The sequence below is a fragment of the Capricornis sumatraensis genome, chromosome 10 (assembly GCF_032405125.1).
Source record: "Capricornis sumatraensis isolate serow.1 chromosome 10, serow.2, whole genome shotgun sequence".
Classification (NCBI taxonomy): Eukaryota; Metazoa; Chordata; class Mammalia; order Artiodactyla; family Bovidae; genus Capricornis; species Capricornis sumatraensis.
In genome coordinates this window covers 36,047,812-36,060,864 of record NC_091078.1, presented here as the reverse complement: position 1 = coordinate 36,060,864, position 13,053 = coordinate 36,047,812, and the positions used below count along the sequence as shown (strand labels likewise).

The 13,053-nt window shown below is 40.0% G+C and overlaps 1 protein-coding gene across 1 annotated transcript in view; it reads left to right on the top strand.

Moving 5' to 3' along the window:
* The window catches only part of GPR137B (G protein-coupled receptor 137B), a 57,423-nt gene extending 44,732 nt beyond the window's left edge, over positions 1-12,691 (top strand). Inside the window, exons 6-7 of the mRNA XM_068982371.1 lie at positions 9,830-9,954; positions 11,495-12,691. Of these exons, the coding sequence (XP_068838472.1) occupies positions 9,830-9,954; positions 11,495-11,609 (240 nt within the window). The 3' untranslated portion in view covers positions 11,610-12,691. The remainder of the gene's footprint in view (positions 1-9,829; positions 9,955-11,494) is intronic.
* The last annotated feature ends 362 nt before the right edge of the window (positions 12,692-13,053 follow it).

Below are 13,053 nucleotides of genomic sequence, written 5' to 3'. Positions count from 1 at the left end.
TCCTTAGTGTGTGTTCTTGACTGCTTTGTGGTAACTTCAGTTCAGTTCAGTTCAGTTGCTCAGTCGTGTCCGACTCTTTGCGACCCCATGAATCGCAGCACGCCAGGCCTCCCTGTCCATCACCATCTCCTGGAGTTCACTCAGACTCACGTCCTTCGAGTCCGTGATGCCATCCAGCCATCTCATCCTCTGTCGTCCCCTTCTCCTCCTGCCCCTAATCCCTCCCAGCAACAAAGTCTTCTCCAATGAGTCAACTCTTCGCATGAGGTGGCCAAAGTACTGGAGTTTCAGCTTTAGCATCATTCCTTCCAAAGAAATCCCAGGGTTGATCTCCTTCAGAATGGACTGGTTGAATCTCCTTGCAGTCCAAGGGACTCTCAAGAGTCTTCTCCAACACCACAGTTCAAAAGCATCAATTCTTCAGCGCTCAGCCTTCTTCTCAGTCCAGCTCTCACATCCATACATGACCACTGGAAAAACCATAGCCTTGACTACACGGACCTTAGTTGGCAAAGTAATATCTCTGCTTTTGAATATACTATCTAGGTTGGTCATAACTTCTTCCAAGGAGTAACTTGTCTGTTAATTTCATGGCTGCAGTCACCATCTGCAGTGATTTTGGAGCCCCAAAAAATAAAGTCTGACACTGTTTCCACTGTTTCCCCATCTATTTCCCATGAAGTGATGGTACCAGATGCCGTGATCTTCGTTTTCTGAATGTTGAGCTTTAAGCCAACTTTTTCACTCTCTCACTTTCATCAAGAGGCTTTTGAGTTCCTCTTCGCTTTCTGCCATAAGGGTGGTGTCATCTGCATATCTGAGGTTATTGATATTTCTCCCAGCAATCTTGATTCCCAGCTTGTGTTTCTTCCAGTCCAGTGTTTCTCATGATGTACTCTGCATAGAAGTTAAATAAGCAGGGTGACAATATACAGCCTTGACGTACTCCTTTTCCTATTTGGAACCAGTCTGTTGTTCCATGTCCAGTTCTAACTGTTGCTTCCTGGCCTGCATACAGATTTCTCAAGAAGCAGGTCAGGTGGTCTGGTATTCCCAACTCTTTCAGAATTTTCCACAGTTGATTGTGATCCACACAGTCAAAGGCTTTGACATAGTCAATAAAGCAGAAATAGATGTTTTTCTGGAACTCTCTTGCTTTTTCAATGATCCAGCGGATGTTGGCAAGTTGATCTCTGGTTCCTCTGCCTTTTCTAAAACCAGCTTGAATATCTGGAAGTTCACGGTTCACATATTGCTGTGACCATATATTCATAGGTTTCTTTCTGGGCTCTCTATACTGCTCTGTTGATCTGTGTCTGTTTCTATACCAGTATCATACTGTTTTGATTACTATAGCTTTGTAAAATAGTTTGAAATCAGGGGGGCATGATGCCTACTCCAGCTTTGTTCTTTTTATTCAAGATTGCTTTGGCTATTTGGGGTTACATTGATAAGTTATTGAGTACACCAACAAGCTAGTTTGGAGGTATGTATATGTGTAATTTAAAAAAATATTTGTTAATTAATTATAAATAAACCCATAATGTGTTACTATAATTATTTTATGAAAAAGAACTATATTCTCCAAAGCAAAGTAGTGAGAAGAGTTCAGTTCAGTTCAGTCGCTCAGTTGTGTCTGACTTTGCAACCCCATGGACCACAGCACGCCAGGCCTCCTTGTCCATCACCAACTCCCGGAGTTTACTCAAACTCATGTCCATTGAGTCAGTGATGCCATCCAACCATCTCATCCTCTGTCGTCCCCTTTTCCTCTTGTCCTCAATCTTTCCCAGCATCAGGGTCTTTTCAAATGACTCAGCTCTTTGCATCAGGTGGCCAAAGTATTGAAGTTTCAGCTTTAGCATCAGTCCTTCCAATGAACACTCAGGACTGATCTCCTTTAGGATGGACTGGCTGGATCTCCTTGCAGTCCAGGGGATTCTCAAGAGGCTTCTCCAACACCACGGTTCAAAAGCATCAATTCTTCAGCGCTCAGCTTTCTTCACAGTCCAACTCGCACATCCATACATGAGCACTGGAAAAACCATAGCCTTGACTAGATGGACCTTTGTTGGCAAAAGCATAATCTACTTTCTAATAGGCTATCTAGGTTGGTCATAACTTTCCTTCCAAGCAGTAAGCGTCTTTTAATTTCATGGCTGCAGTCACCATCTGCACTGATTTTGGAGCCCCCAAAAATAAAGTCTGACACTGTTTCCACTGTTTTCTCATCTATTTCCCATGAAGTGATGGGACCAGATGCCATGATCTTAGTTTTCTGAATGTTGAGCTTTAAGCCAACTTTTTCACTCTCCTCTTTCACTTTCATCAAAAGGTTCTTTAGTTCTTCTTCATTGTTTAAATTCTGTGACTCTTTTTAACGTCTGGCTTATTAGAAGACAGCTGGATTCTCCTATCTGCTTCTATTGTGAAATGTTATTTTGAAGTATATGAAGAAAATCAAGACTCACATTTTAATATAAATGTATTTTTTAATATATACCCAAACTCAATGAGGTATGATTTCTTAAGATTTCGTAGCTGCAATTTGGAATTTAAACCTGTATCAGTGACCTTTTCACGTTGTTTTCTATGTTAACATCTGTCGGTTTACCTTGCACTTTGATATTTGCTCAGCGTTCAGATAATCTTTCGATGAATTTGTGTGCTATTCCTGTCCTATTCCTCAGCCGTCTTCTCTCCTCCCCATCTACCTTGCACTTTGAATGGATCTTTATACCCATGCATGGTTTTGTCATGTCATGTATTGGTCATTTGGAAAATTTTGGTTTATTGACTTATGCATATCTTTCAAAAGTGCTATTTCCATTATACAAGAAGAATATCTCATTCATTAATCTCACCACTGATCATCAGAAAAATCAAATATTGGGAACCTGTCAACCTCACGGTGGAGAATACAAGGTTTCTAAAGCTTTAATGTTTGCTTAAAAGGTGAAATTTGATCAGTGAAAACAGATAGTCACATGTTTTCCTTGAACTTACAGCTCAGTTCATTCATTTTTGCAAGAGTGTCTGCCAAATGTCCACAGCTGAAAAGTCATGGTTGTCAGGAAGCTGTCATGTTGCATGCAGAAAGTAACTGTAACTCAGAGTTGTACAGGTTCTTTTTCTTGCAATAAAATTACAGTAGTCAGTTTTTTCTGCTTTGTTAAGTGAATCTTTTTTAAACTGTGACTGTGTAGTGGTGAAGAGCGCAGTAACTGCTAGTACAGTTGGTGTCACTGCTTTGAAATGTGCTCACTGCTTTGAAATGTGCTCAAGCAGCACCAGTTTTGCTAACTACAGCTTTTGGATCACTGGTGCCAGTGTCAACACAATAGAAAAGGTAAATAGCTTCTTAATATGCTAATTATGCAAATAGGTATGACCCTGCTGATCCTTGAAAGCATCCCGGGAACATCCAGCAGTTGTTGGGTCACACTGATAACTGCTCATCTGCAGTAGCGTGTTAATGAGTGAAAATGATTCTTTATTCCCTAAAGGACATTATCTCCTGATTCATCCTGAAAGAGTTAGTTCAGCATGAACAATGTAAAATCATAAATAGGAAGCCCTTCCCATGTTTTATATTGTAGTCATGAAGTAATTCTCATTAGCAGGTAAATCTGAGTATCAGGTTTGGCTTGGTGAAGCACCAGTGTTCATAAAATACCCCTGGGCAAGACTGCCAGGGTTAAAAGCATTATTACATACAGTATTTGGTAAAAATAGCTAACAACTGTATAGCACTTATATGTGCTAGGTCTTGTTCTAAGCATTTAAAATATACTAAAGTATTTAATTCTCACAGTAACTCTGTAAAGTAGATGAATATAATACTCATTTTGAGATGAGGAAACTGAGGCTCAGAATCATGGCTGGTAGGGGACAGAGCTCCAATTCAAACTGAGGCATCCTGGCTCCCAGATCCATGATTTTTTTTTTTAATGTATTTTATTGAAGTATAGATGATTTACAGTGTTTCAGGTGCCCAGCAAGGTGATACGGTTCTACAAGTACACATGTATTATTTTTGGAATTATTTTCCATCATAGATTATTACAAGATATTGACTATAGTTCCCTATGCTATACATTAAACCTTTGCTGCTTATCTATTTTTTAGTTAGAAATCTAGCATTCTATTTATACTAGCTCAAACAAGTAGAATCAAAATGTCATAATTTTTTTAGTTAGGCAAAAATTCATAAGTTTTCTAACATATATACATATTTATATTTATGTATATAAAAGCTTTTCTACTATACCTGATAAAGACTTGAGAAAGAGCATCAAAAAAAGAGATGGAGAAACTGGAGAACATAAACTAAATGAAACGGGAGCACTGAATATGAAATAGAAAAAGTGAAACAAACTAGATAAAAGTAAAAGATCGTCATATAGTCCAGATGTTTTTAAGCATGACTGCTCATTAGAAACATATCTGGAGCTCTGGAGAAAAAAAAGCAGTAACTGAGCATTTGTATTTTTCAAAAACATTCAAGATAATTCTTATATGCATCTGGATTTTAAAAAGTGATTATAGGTTTTTCTATTAGATCCTACTTTTGGTGACAGAGAGTTCTGTTATTTTTCTGTTGACCAATCATGATACAATGGTATTAAGTGAGTAATAGTTACATAATCACAATGGTAAAAGATGTTTATCAGTTTTCACAATCAATAGCCAGACAAAAAACAAAAGATAATTATAATTGTAAGCCATAATGGGAACATGACTAATGTAAAAATATAAAATAATTATGTACAATTTGGGAGCATCAAGCAGAATGATGTGGTGAGTGGAAGTGCATACATGCACATGTTTTCATCCACCCAGCCAGTCTATGTCTTTTGGTTGGTGCATTTAATCCATTTATATTTAAGGTAATTATCTATATGTATGATCCTGTTATCATTTTCTTAATTGTTTTGGGTTGATTTTCTGTAGGTCTTTTCCTTCTCTTGTGTTTCCTGCTTAGAGAAGTTCCTTTAGCATTTGTCACAAAACTGGTTTGGTGGTGCTGAATTCTCTTAACTTTTGCTTGTCTGGAAAGCTTTTGATTTCTCCATCAAATCTGAAGGAGAGTCTTGCTGGGTAGAGTAGTCTTGGTTGTAGGTTCTTCCCCTTCATCACTTTAAATATGTCATGTCATTCCCTTCTGGCTTGTAGAGTTTCTGTTGCGAAATCAGCTGATAGCCTGATGGGAGTTCCCTTGTATGTTATTTGTTGTTTTTCTCTTGTTGCTTTTAATATTTTATCTCTGACTTTAATTTTTGTCAGTTTGATTACTGTGTGTCTTGGAGTGTTCCCCCTTGGGTTTATCCTGCCTGAGACTCTCTGTGCTTCCTGGACTTGGTTGACTATTTCTTTTCCCATGTTCAGGAATTTTTCAGCTATTATTTCTTCCAATATTTTCTCATGTCCTTTCTCTCTCTCTTCTCCTTCTGGGACCCCTATAATGCCAATGTTGGTTTGTTTAATGTTGTCTCAGAGGTCTCTCAGACTGTCTTCTTTTCATTCTTTTTTCTATATTCTGTTCTGTGGCAGTGATTTCCACCTTTCTATCCTCCAGGTCATTTATCGGTTCTTCTGCCTCAATTATTCTGCTGTTGATTCCTTCTAGTGTATTATTCATCTGTTTGTTAGTTCTTTAGTTCCTGTAGGTCTTAGGTAAACATTTCTTATATCTTTTCAATCTTTGCCTCTATTCTTTTCCAGAGATCCTGGATCATCTTCACTATCATTATTCTGAATTTTTTTTTTTTCTGGAAGGTTGCCTATGTCCACTTTATTTAGTTGTTTTTCTGGGGTTTTATCTTGTCCTTTCATCTGGGACATAACTTTCTGCTTTTTCATCCTGATTAGCTTTCTGTACTATGGTTTTTGTTTTAGCTGCTGTGGGACTGTGTTTCTTCTTGTTTCTTCTGTGTGCCCTCTGATGGATGAAGCTAAGAGGCTTGTGTAAGCTTCTTGATGGGAGGAACTGGGAAAAACTAGGTCTTGCTCTGGTGGGCAGGGCCTTGCTCAGTAAAGCTTTAATCCAATTATCTGATGATGGGTGGGGTTGCACTCCCTCCCTGGTAGTTGTTTGGCCTGAGGCGACCCAGCCCTGGGGTCTAAGGGCTCTATGGTAAGGTTAATGGCAAACTCCAAGAGGGTTTATGCCAAGGGGGTACCTTCCAGGGCCTCCCGTCCCTGTGGTATGCCCCTGAGAGCCCACGCCTTCACAGGAGGCCCTCTAATACTAGCAGGTAGTTTGGGTTCAGTCTCCTGTGAGGTCACTGCCCCTCTCCTCTGGGTCTTGGTGCATGCATGGTTTTGTTTGTGCCCTCCAAAACTGGAGTCTCTATTTCCCCCAGTCCTCTGGAAGTCCTATAATCAAATCCTGCTGACCCTCAAGGCCAGGTTCCCTGGGGATTCCCAGTCCCTATGTTGGATCCCCAGGCTGGGAAGCCTGATGTGGGGTTTAGAGTCTTCACAACAGTGAGAGAACCTCTTTGGTATTCTTCTTCTCCAGTCTGTGGGTCACCCACCTGGAGGGTATGGGATTTGATTTCATTGTGATTGCACCCCTCCTACCATCTTGCTGTGGCTTCATTGTCTTTGGATGTGGGGTATCTTTTACTGGTGGATTCTGGCATCCTCCTATCAATGGTTCTTCAACAGCTAGTTGCAATTTTGGTGCTTTTGCAAGAAGAGATGAACACACGTCCTTGTACGCCACCATGAAATGGAATTCAGGTCCATGATTTTAATTCTGTCCTACACTGTGGCTTTGCTCGGCATAATAAGGTTTGGAGAAGAAACTAAATTCCTAATGACTCAGTAATAGTCCTATTACTATCTGTAACTTTGACCCTGATGCTGGGAAAGATCGAGGGCAGGAGGAGAAGGAAGCGATAGAGGATAAGATGGTTGGATGGCATCACTCACTCAATGGACATGAGTTTGAGCAAACTCCAGGAGATGGTGAAGGACAGGGAAGCCTGGAGTGCTGCAGTCACACGGGGTCACAAAGAGTTGGATATGACTTAGCGACTGAATAACAATCTGTAACTTCTGTAATTTGACAAAAATCAGATATTCTTTTGGGGAGAAACTTGTAATTTAATTAATACTCACTGACTTTTAAAAGAGCATATCCTGCAGGTGGGGTGTTTTTAAAACATGTTCTCTACCATTTGTATCCAGAACACAGTGGGTATAAACAAGCCTCTATACTTGACATCACTGGAGCCAGTGTAACAGTGTACTAGACGTGTGGCTCTTTGGATCCACATCAGAGACCCAAGGGGTGCTTGCTTGGTCTAAGTATTGATGCTTAGGCCATGTCCTGGACTCAGTTGAGAATCTCTCAGGGTAGGTTCTGGGAATCTACACTTTAAATAAGTTAATAACCACCCCAAGTGATTTGAATGCACTGTAAAGTTTGAGAATCTCCATTTTATATGTGTGTGTGTATACACACACACAGACACACACACACACATATTTTAAACAGCTGTATTGAGATATAATTTCCATACAACAAATGGTTTACCAATTTCATGTGTGTAATTAAATGGTTGTTGATATATTCAGGTATGTGCAGTTATCACCACCATAGAACATTTTTTATCAACTCAGAAAGAAGCGTCATACCCTTTATCTACCATGCCCCATACCCCTGTCCCCAAGCAACTACTGATCTACTTTCTGTGTCTACAGACTTCCCTATTCTGGACTTTGATAAGGATGGGGTCATATAGCATGCCACTTTTTGTCACTGGCTCTTCCACTTGGCAGAGTGTTTTCAAGGTCCATCCACACTGTAGTATGTGTTAGTACCTCATCCCTTTTTATGGCCAGTATTTCATAGTGTGGGTATGCCACATCTTATTTATCCATCCATTGATGGACATTTGGGTTGTTTCCACCTCTTGACTGTTAGAATAATGCTGCTATAAATATTCATTACAATTTTCTGTTTGAACATAGGTCTTCATGTCTCTTCAGTATGTATCTAGCAGTACAATTGCTTGGGTCATTTGGTAATTCTAGGTTTAACTTTTTTGAAAAACTGCCAGAGAGTTTTTATTCCCAGTAGTGAAGTTTCCTCTACATCCTCCCCAGTGCTTGGTTATCTGGCTTTTTGATTCTGGACACTGTGATAGGTATCTCATTTTGGCTTTTAATTTGCATTTCACTGATGACTACAGATGTCAAGCATTTTTAAAATGTATTTATTTGGCCATTTGTAGATCTTCCTTGGAAAAATGGCTATTCAGATCCTTTGCCCACTTAAACATTTTTTTTAATTGGAGGATAATTGCTTTACAATATTGGGTTGGTTCCTACTATTCATCAACATGAATCAGCCATAGGTATACATATGTCCCCTCCCTCTTGAACCTCCCTCCCATCTCCCACCCTTCTAGGTTGTCACAGAGCACCTGATTTGAGCTTCTTGCATTGAGTTGACTTTTTACTATTGAGTTGTAAGAGTTCTTATATATTTTAGATACAAGTCTCTTGTAAGATACATGATTTGCAAATATTTTCTCTGTGTGGCTGTCTTTTCACATTTTTGATGGTATCTTTTGAAGCAAAAATACTTAATTTTGATGAAATCCAGATTATGTTGTTTGGTTTGTTGTTTGTTTTTGGTGACATATCTAAAACTTCTTTGCCAGGTCATGAAGATTTGCCCCTATATTTTCTTCTTAAAGTTTTATAGTTTTTACTCCTATGTTTAGGTCTTAGATCCATTTTGAGTTACTTTTGTATGTGTGTGTGCGGTAAGGGTTCAATTTCATTCTATGTAGAGATATTCTTGAACTGCTACAAACAGTAAAGTTGAAGGTGTTCCACCTTGTATAAGTTCTGCTTTGCTTCCTATGTTTGGCTAGATTAGTCTTAGAAAAGCAGAAATTCACATATAGATACCCATCCTATAATAACCGTTTTTCAAACTCTCTTGGTTAACTTTTAAATGTACCACTAGTGATATGGACAAAGATGCCAAACAAAGGCCAGATTGAATCCACAGATGTGGAACCTGCATAGACTGAGAGCTGACTGTACTATGTTATTTTATATAAGGGACCTGAGCATCCTTGGATTTGGGTATCCGTGTGGGGTCCTAGAAGCAGTGCCCTGTGGGTAACTGTGATTTTCTTAAGCGGTAAACTCAGCTTGGGGACAGAAACAGGAGAGGCAGATTGTATAAACTGGCTAAGAAACTCTTAAAATTTCATCATTTCATTATTTTAATTCATTGCTGTGAATGCCCACATGATTATACAGGTTTAGATCTTATTTGGGACTGTCTAGTTTGGCTGATTGGGGTATTGTCTGGTTTTTCTGTGAGAGATTGAAACAGTGATCACTCATTGTTGTGGGGCTTCCCTGGTGACTTAGGCTGTAAAGAATGTGCCTGCGATGCAGGAGACCCAGGTTCGACCCTGGTTCTGGGTTGGGAAGATCCCACAGAGAAGGAAAAGGCAACCCACTCTAATATTCTTGCCTGGGAAATCCCATGGACAGAGGAGCCTGGTGGGCTACAGTCCGTGGGGTCACAAAGAGTCAGACATGACCGAGTGAGTTAACACAACAACAATTCACTGCTTCAAGCAGAACTCTGCAAGATTTTGTGCATACCACTAAGAGAAAAAGTTAATACTCAAATATAAAAGCAACTGAAATGAACACTCCAGCTGAACAGGTGCCTGCACTCAGGTGAATGCATCTTTAGTCTCCTGCAAGAAAGAAAGGGACGTTTTGCTTTGCCTTGTGCAAGGCACAGTGACTGAAAGCACACTGAACAATTAAACTGTCCCTCCAGACAAACCCTGGAATGGTCCCCAGCCATGGATTCGGTCCCAGATCTTACTTCTTTGACAACCCTCGAAGATATGACAGTGATGATGACCTTGCCTGGAACATTGCCCCTCAGGGACTTCAGGGAAGGTAAGACCCTACCTAGTTCCTGTTAGAGGGGCATGGCTAGGGGGCTGAAGGCCGAGCCAACGAGATAGATTCAAACTAAATGGGGGCAGGGGGAGGGTGGCACAGAATATCTACTTAAAACCCTGGAGCTGGGAGGTGAGGCAGACAGAAAAAGGAGGGGGAACACCTGAGTAGTGAGACTGATTGCAGCCAGCGTCGAGACCCTCCCTCCAGGGACCATGCGCTTTCCCATGGCTGCCAAGGCCAAGGTTGTGGTTGTGGTCATGGTCTGCAAACAGGAGGTGTGGTCGCTCCTGGGTCCTTCTCTGCCCCCTGGTCTCCCCTCTGTTCCCCCGCCCCAGCCCAGGGACGTTTCAGCCACACTCCACTGCCCAGTGCTCCTGTCCCCTCTTTCACTCTGGGGCTAAAGCGCTGACCTCATGCTTGCCAAGCTCCTCTCTTCTCTCTGCTGGTCCTTCCAGAACCACTCCGCTGTTCCTATGAAAGGACAGGTTCAGGCCGAGTGGGGTTTTTTGCAGTGAAAGCCAGTCTTATGTAATCCTTTGTGAATTTAAAGACCTGCCATTAACATTTTAAGGTAAATTCTTTTCCTCCTGGGGTAAAATGATAAAGAGAGGATATGCTTGCTTTTCTGCTCTTCATTACCAATAGTAAAATCCTTAGAAAACCTCATAAGAAGTCTGAAAGGAGCCCTTATGGTGGGCACAGGAGAATTCAGGAAAAGCTGGGAGAATACCTTACTGTCTCAGTGGACCAGGGAGTGGAAACATGCGGTCAGATAGAGGAAAAGATGGTGATAGGGAAAAAGAGAGAGTAGAGCCATCCATCCAGTCAGAAGGTCTAAAGAACAGATAAAGAAGGGAGAACTAGGACTTCCTGAGGTCAAAGGTGTCCTACCCAACTCTCTTCCCTAAAACTGTCCTCTTATCCAGTCACGCCCTGCAGTGCCGGCTCCCTATTTATGTCCCCCTGTGTCTGCTGGAGCAGCCCTAACCCTCCACCTGCCAGTCTTTCCATTATATAGAGGGAAATAGTAATAGGAACACCAATAATTCAACGTGCATGATTGAGTGGTGACCGTATATTAAGATACTGTTATGTTCTAAAAGTTTTACAGGTATTAACTCACAAAAGCCCAACAAGTTAGTTCCTAATATTACTCCCATCCTAACAGATATTAACATTGAGGCACAGAAGTTGTTTGTCCAAAAACACACTGGTAGTGAATTAGACTCTCCATTAGGATTCAGATACAATTTGTGGCTAAAGCATTGTGATATACATAGTGATTGGTATTATTATGTATATCAGTAATACTACTCTTCCAGGCTCTTTAGAGTTGAGGTGACTTTTGTGGGAGGTCTTCTAGCCACTGTGCATAGCTAGCACAGTTGTGTGGGAAAACTAGCTTCAAGAAACTACTTTGAAAAGCTTTAGGATTATCTATATAGAAGCCCACTTCTGTCAACCTAAAATAGGCATGTCATCAGCAGTCAGCATAATGTTTCAAGTCACTGAAATCTCTCTTTTCCTTTTCAAGTTTTGCTCCAGACTACTACGACTGGGGACAACAAACAGCGAGCAGCTTCCTGGCACAAGTAGGAACTTTACAGCCAGACTCAATTCTGGATCCTGACAAACCAAGCCATGGGTAGCGTCAGTTAACAGTTTTACGGAAGATATGCCTCAGTTGAAACGTTTAAGAAAGACTAACTTAATGACAGCTGAATTTTTAGGGCATGTTTCCTTAAGAAATAGGACTTGAATTTGTTACAGGTTTCTGATGGCTCTATAGGACTAAGCAATAATTTAGATTGATAAAATCTTATTTTAGTACTAAAAAGTGAGCCTGGCTGCCTATTCCGTGAGTATAATTTAAACTTTAAAAAATTCTGTACTTTTATAAAGATGTATTTTATATAACTTAATGCTAAAATATACTAGGATTTTTTGAGAATATTATTGCAATATACGTCATAGTTTGCACAGACTTTTATGCATAATTCACTTTAAAAGTATACAGTATATAGTCTGATGGTTTTTTTTTTTTTAAAGGCTTTTGGACTAAAGTATTCCTCAGACCCTTACCTCGTCAGGTCACTAAGATTCTGTTAGACTCGAAGTATAGTTGACGTCTAGGAAGCCAATTGCAACTCAAGTGTTGAAATTTATAATGCAGCAGAATGTCAGCAGACTACACAGTAGGTAGTTGGTTCCTTACAGTGTTGAAAAGCACAGATGGTTGGTTCCTCAAAGAATCTCCTACATTTTTCCAAAATTTAATCCTCCTTTCAACAGGGTCCTGATGTACACACTCCAATGATAAGTCGATAACATTAGAAACATGGATAGAATTGATTTACACTATTAAACCTCCTCTTCTGTATTCAGAGATTTTTGCATAGTTTGTCAGCCCAGTAAATCTAATAGCCATTACCTCGAAACTTCAGTAAGACTGCACCTTTTCCAGCTTACTGAACATTCGTGACTGAACAAAGAAGTTCTTAAGAGGGGATGAATAACAGATATCCTTGCATCTTTGAGCCAGAACATCTATGTGGAATTCTAACAGTTTTATTTTCGTTTCCAACCATATTAAAATTATACCTTTTATTTTTAAATAGCTCTGAAAGCAGCCTACTGGAAGCTGCTTGTTTAAAAAGATATTAATAGTAGCATTGCAATATTCTATAGCATGATGCCTGCCTCTTAAGTCATGGAAAAGCGCCATGTTCCAGAAACCATAAGTGCCATTCTAAAGATCTCCAAGACTATATATATATATATATATATATATATGGCCTGCAGGTATAAAACTGCCTATAATTAGAGGCTGTACATGGTTGAGGAAGTATTATTACCAAAGAGAAAGTACCATATTTGGGGACAGAGGGAGGGGCAGGTGAAAAGGAACTTAGTAAGTTCTGTCCTCATGGAGAAACCCATTTCTGATATCTTACTTCCCAGTTTGGCCTTCAGAAATAACTTATCTCTGGGCATTGACTTCATAGGGATCAAGTCTGCTTTTCTTACCCTGATGGTATTTAAAATCAGAATTTTGAGTTTTCAGTGGATCACAGTAGGGTTTTTCTTGTGTAT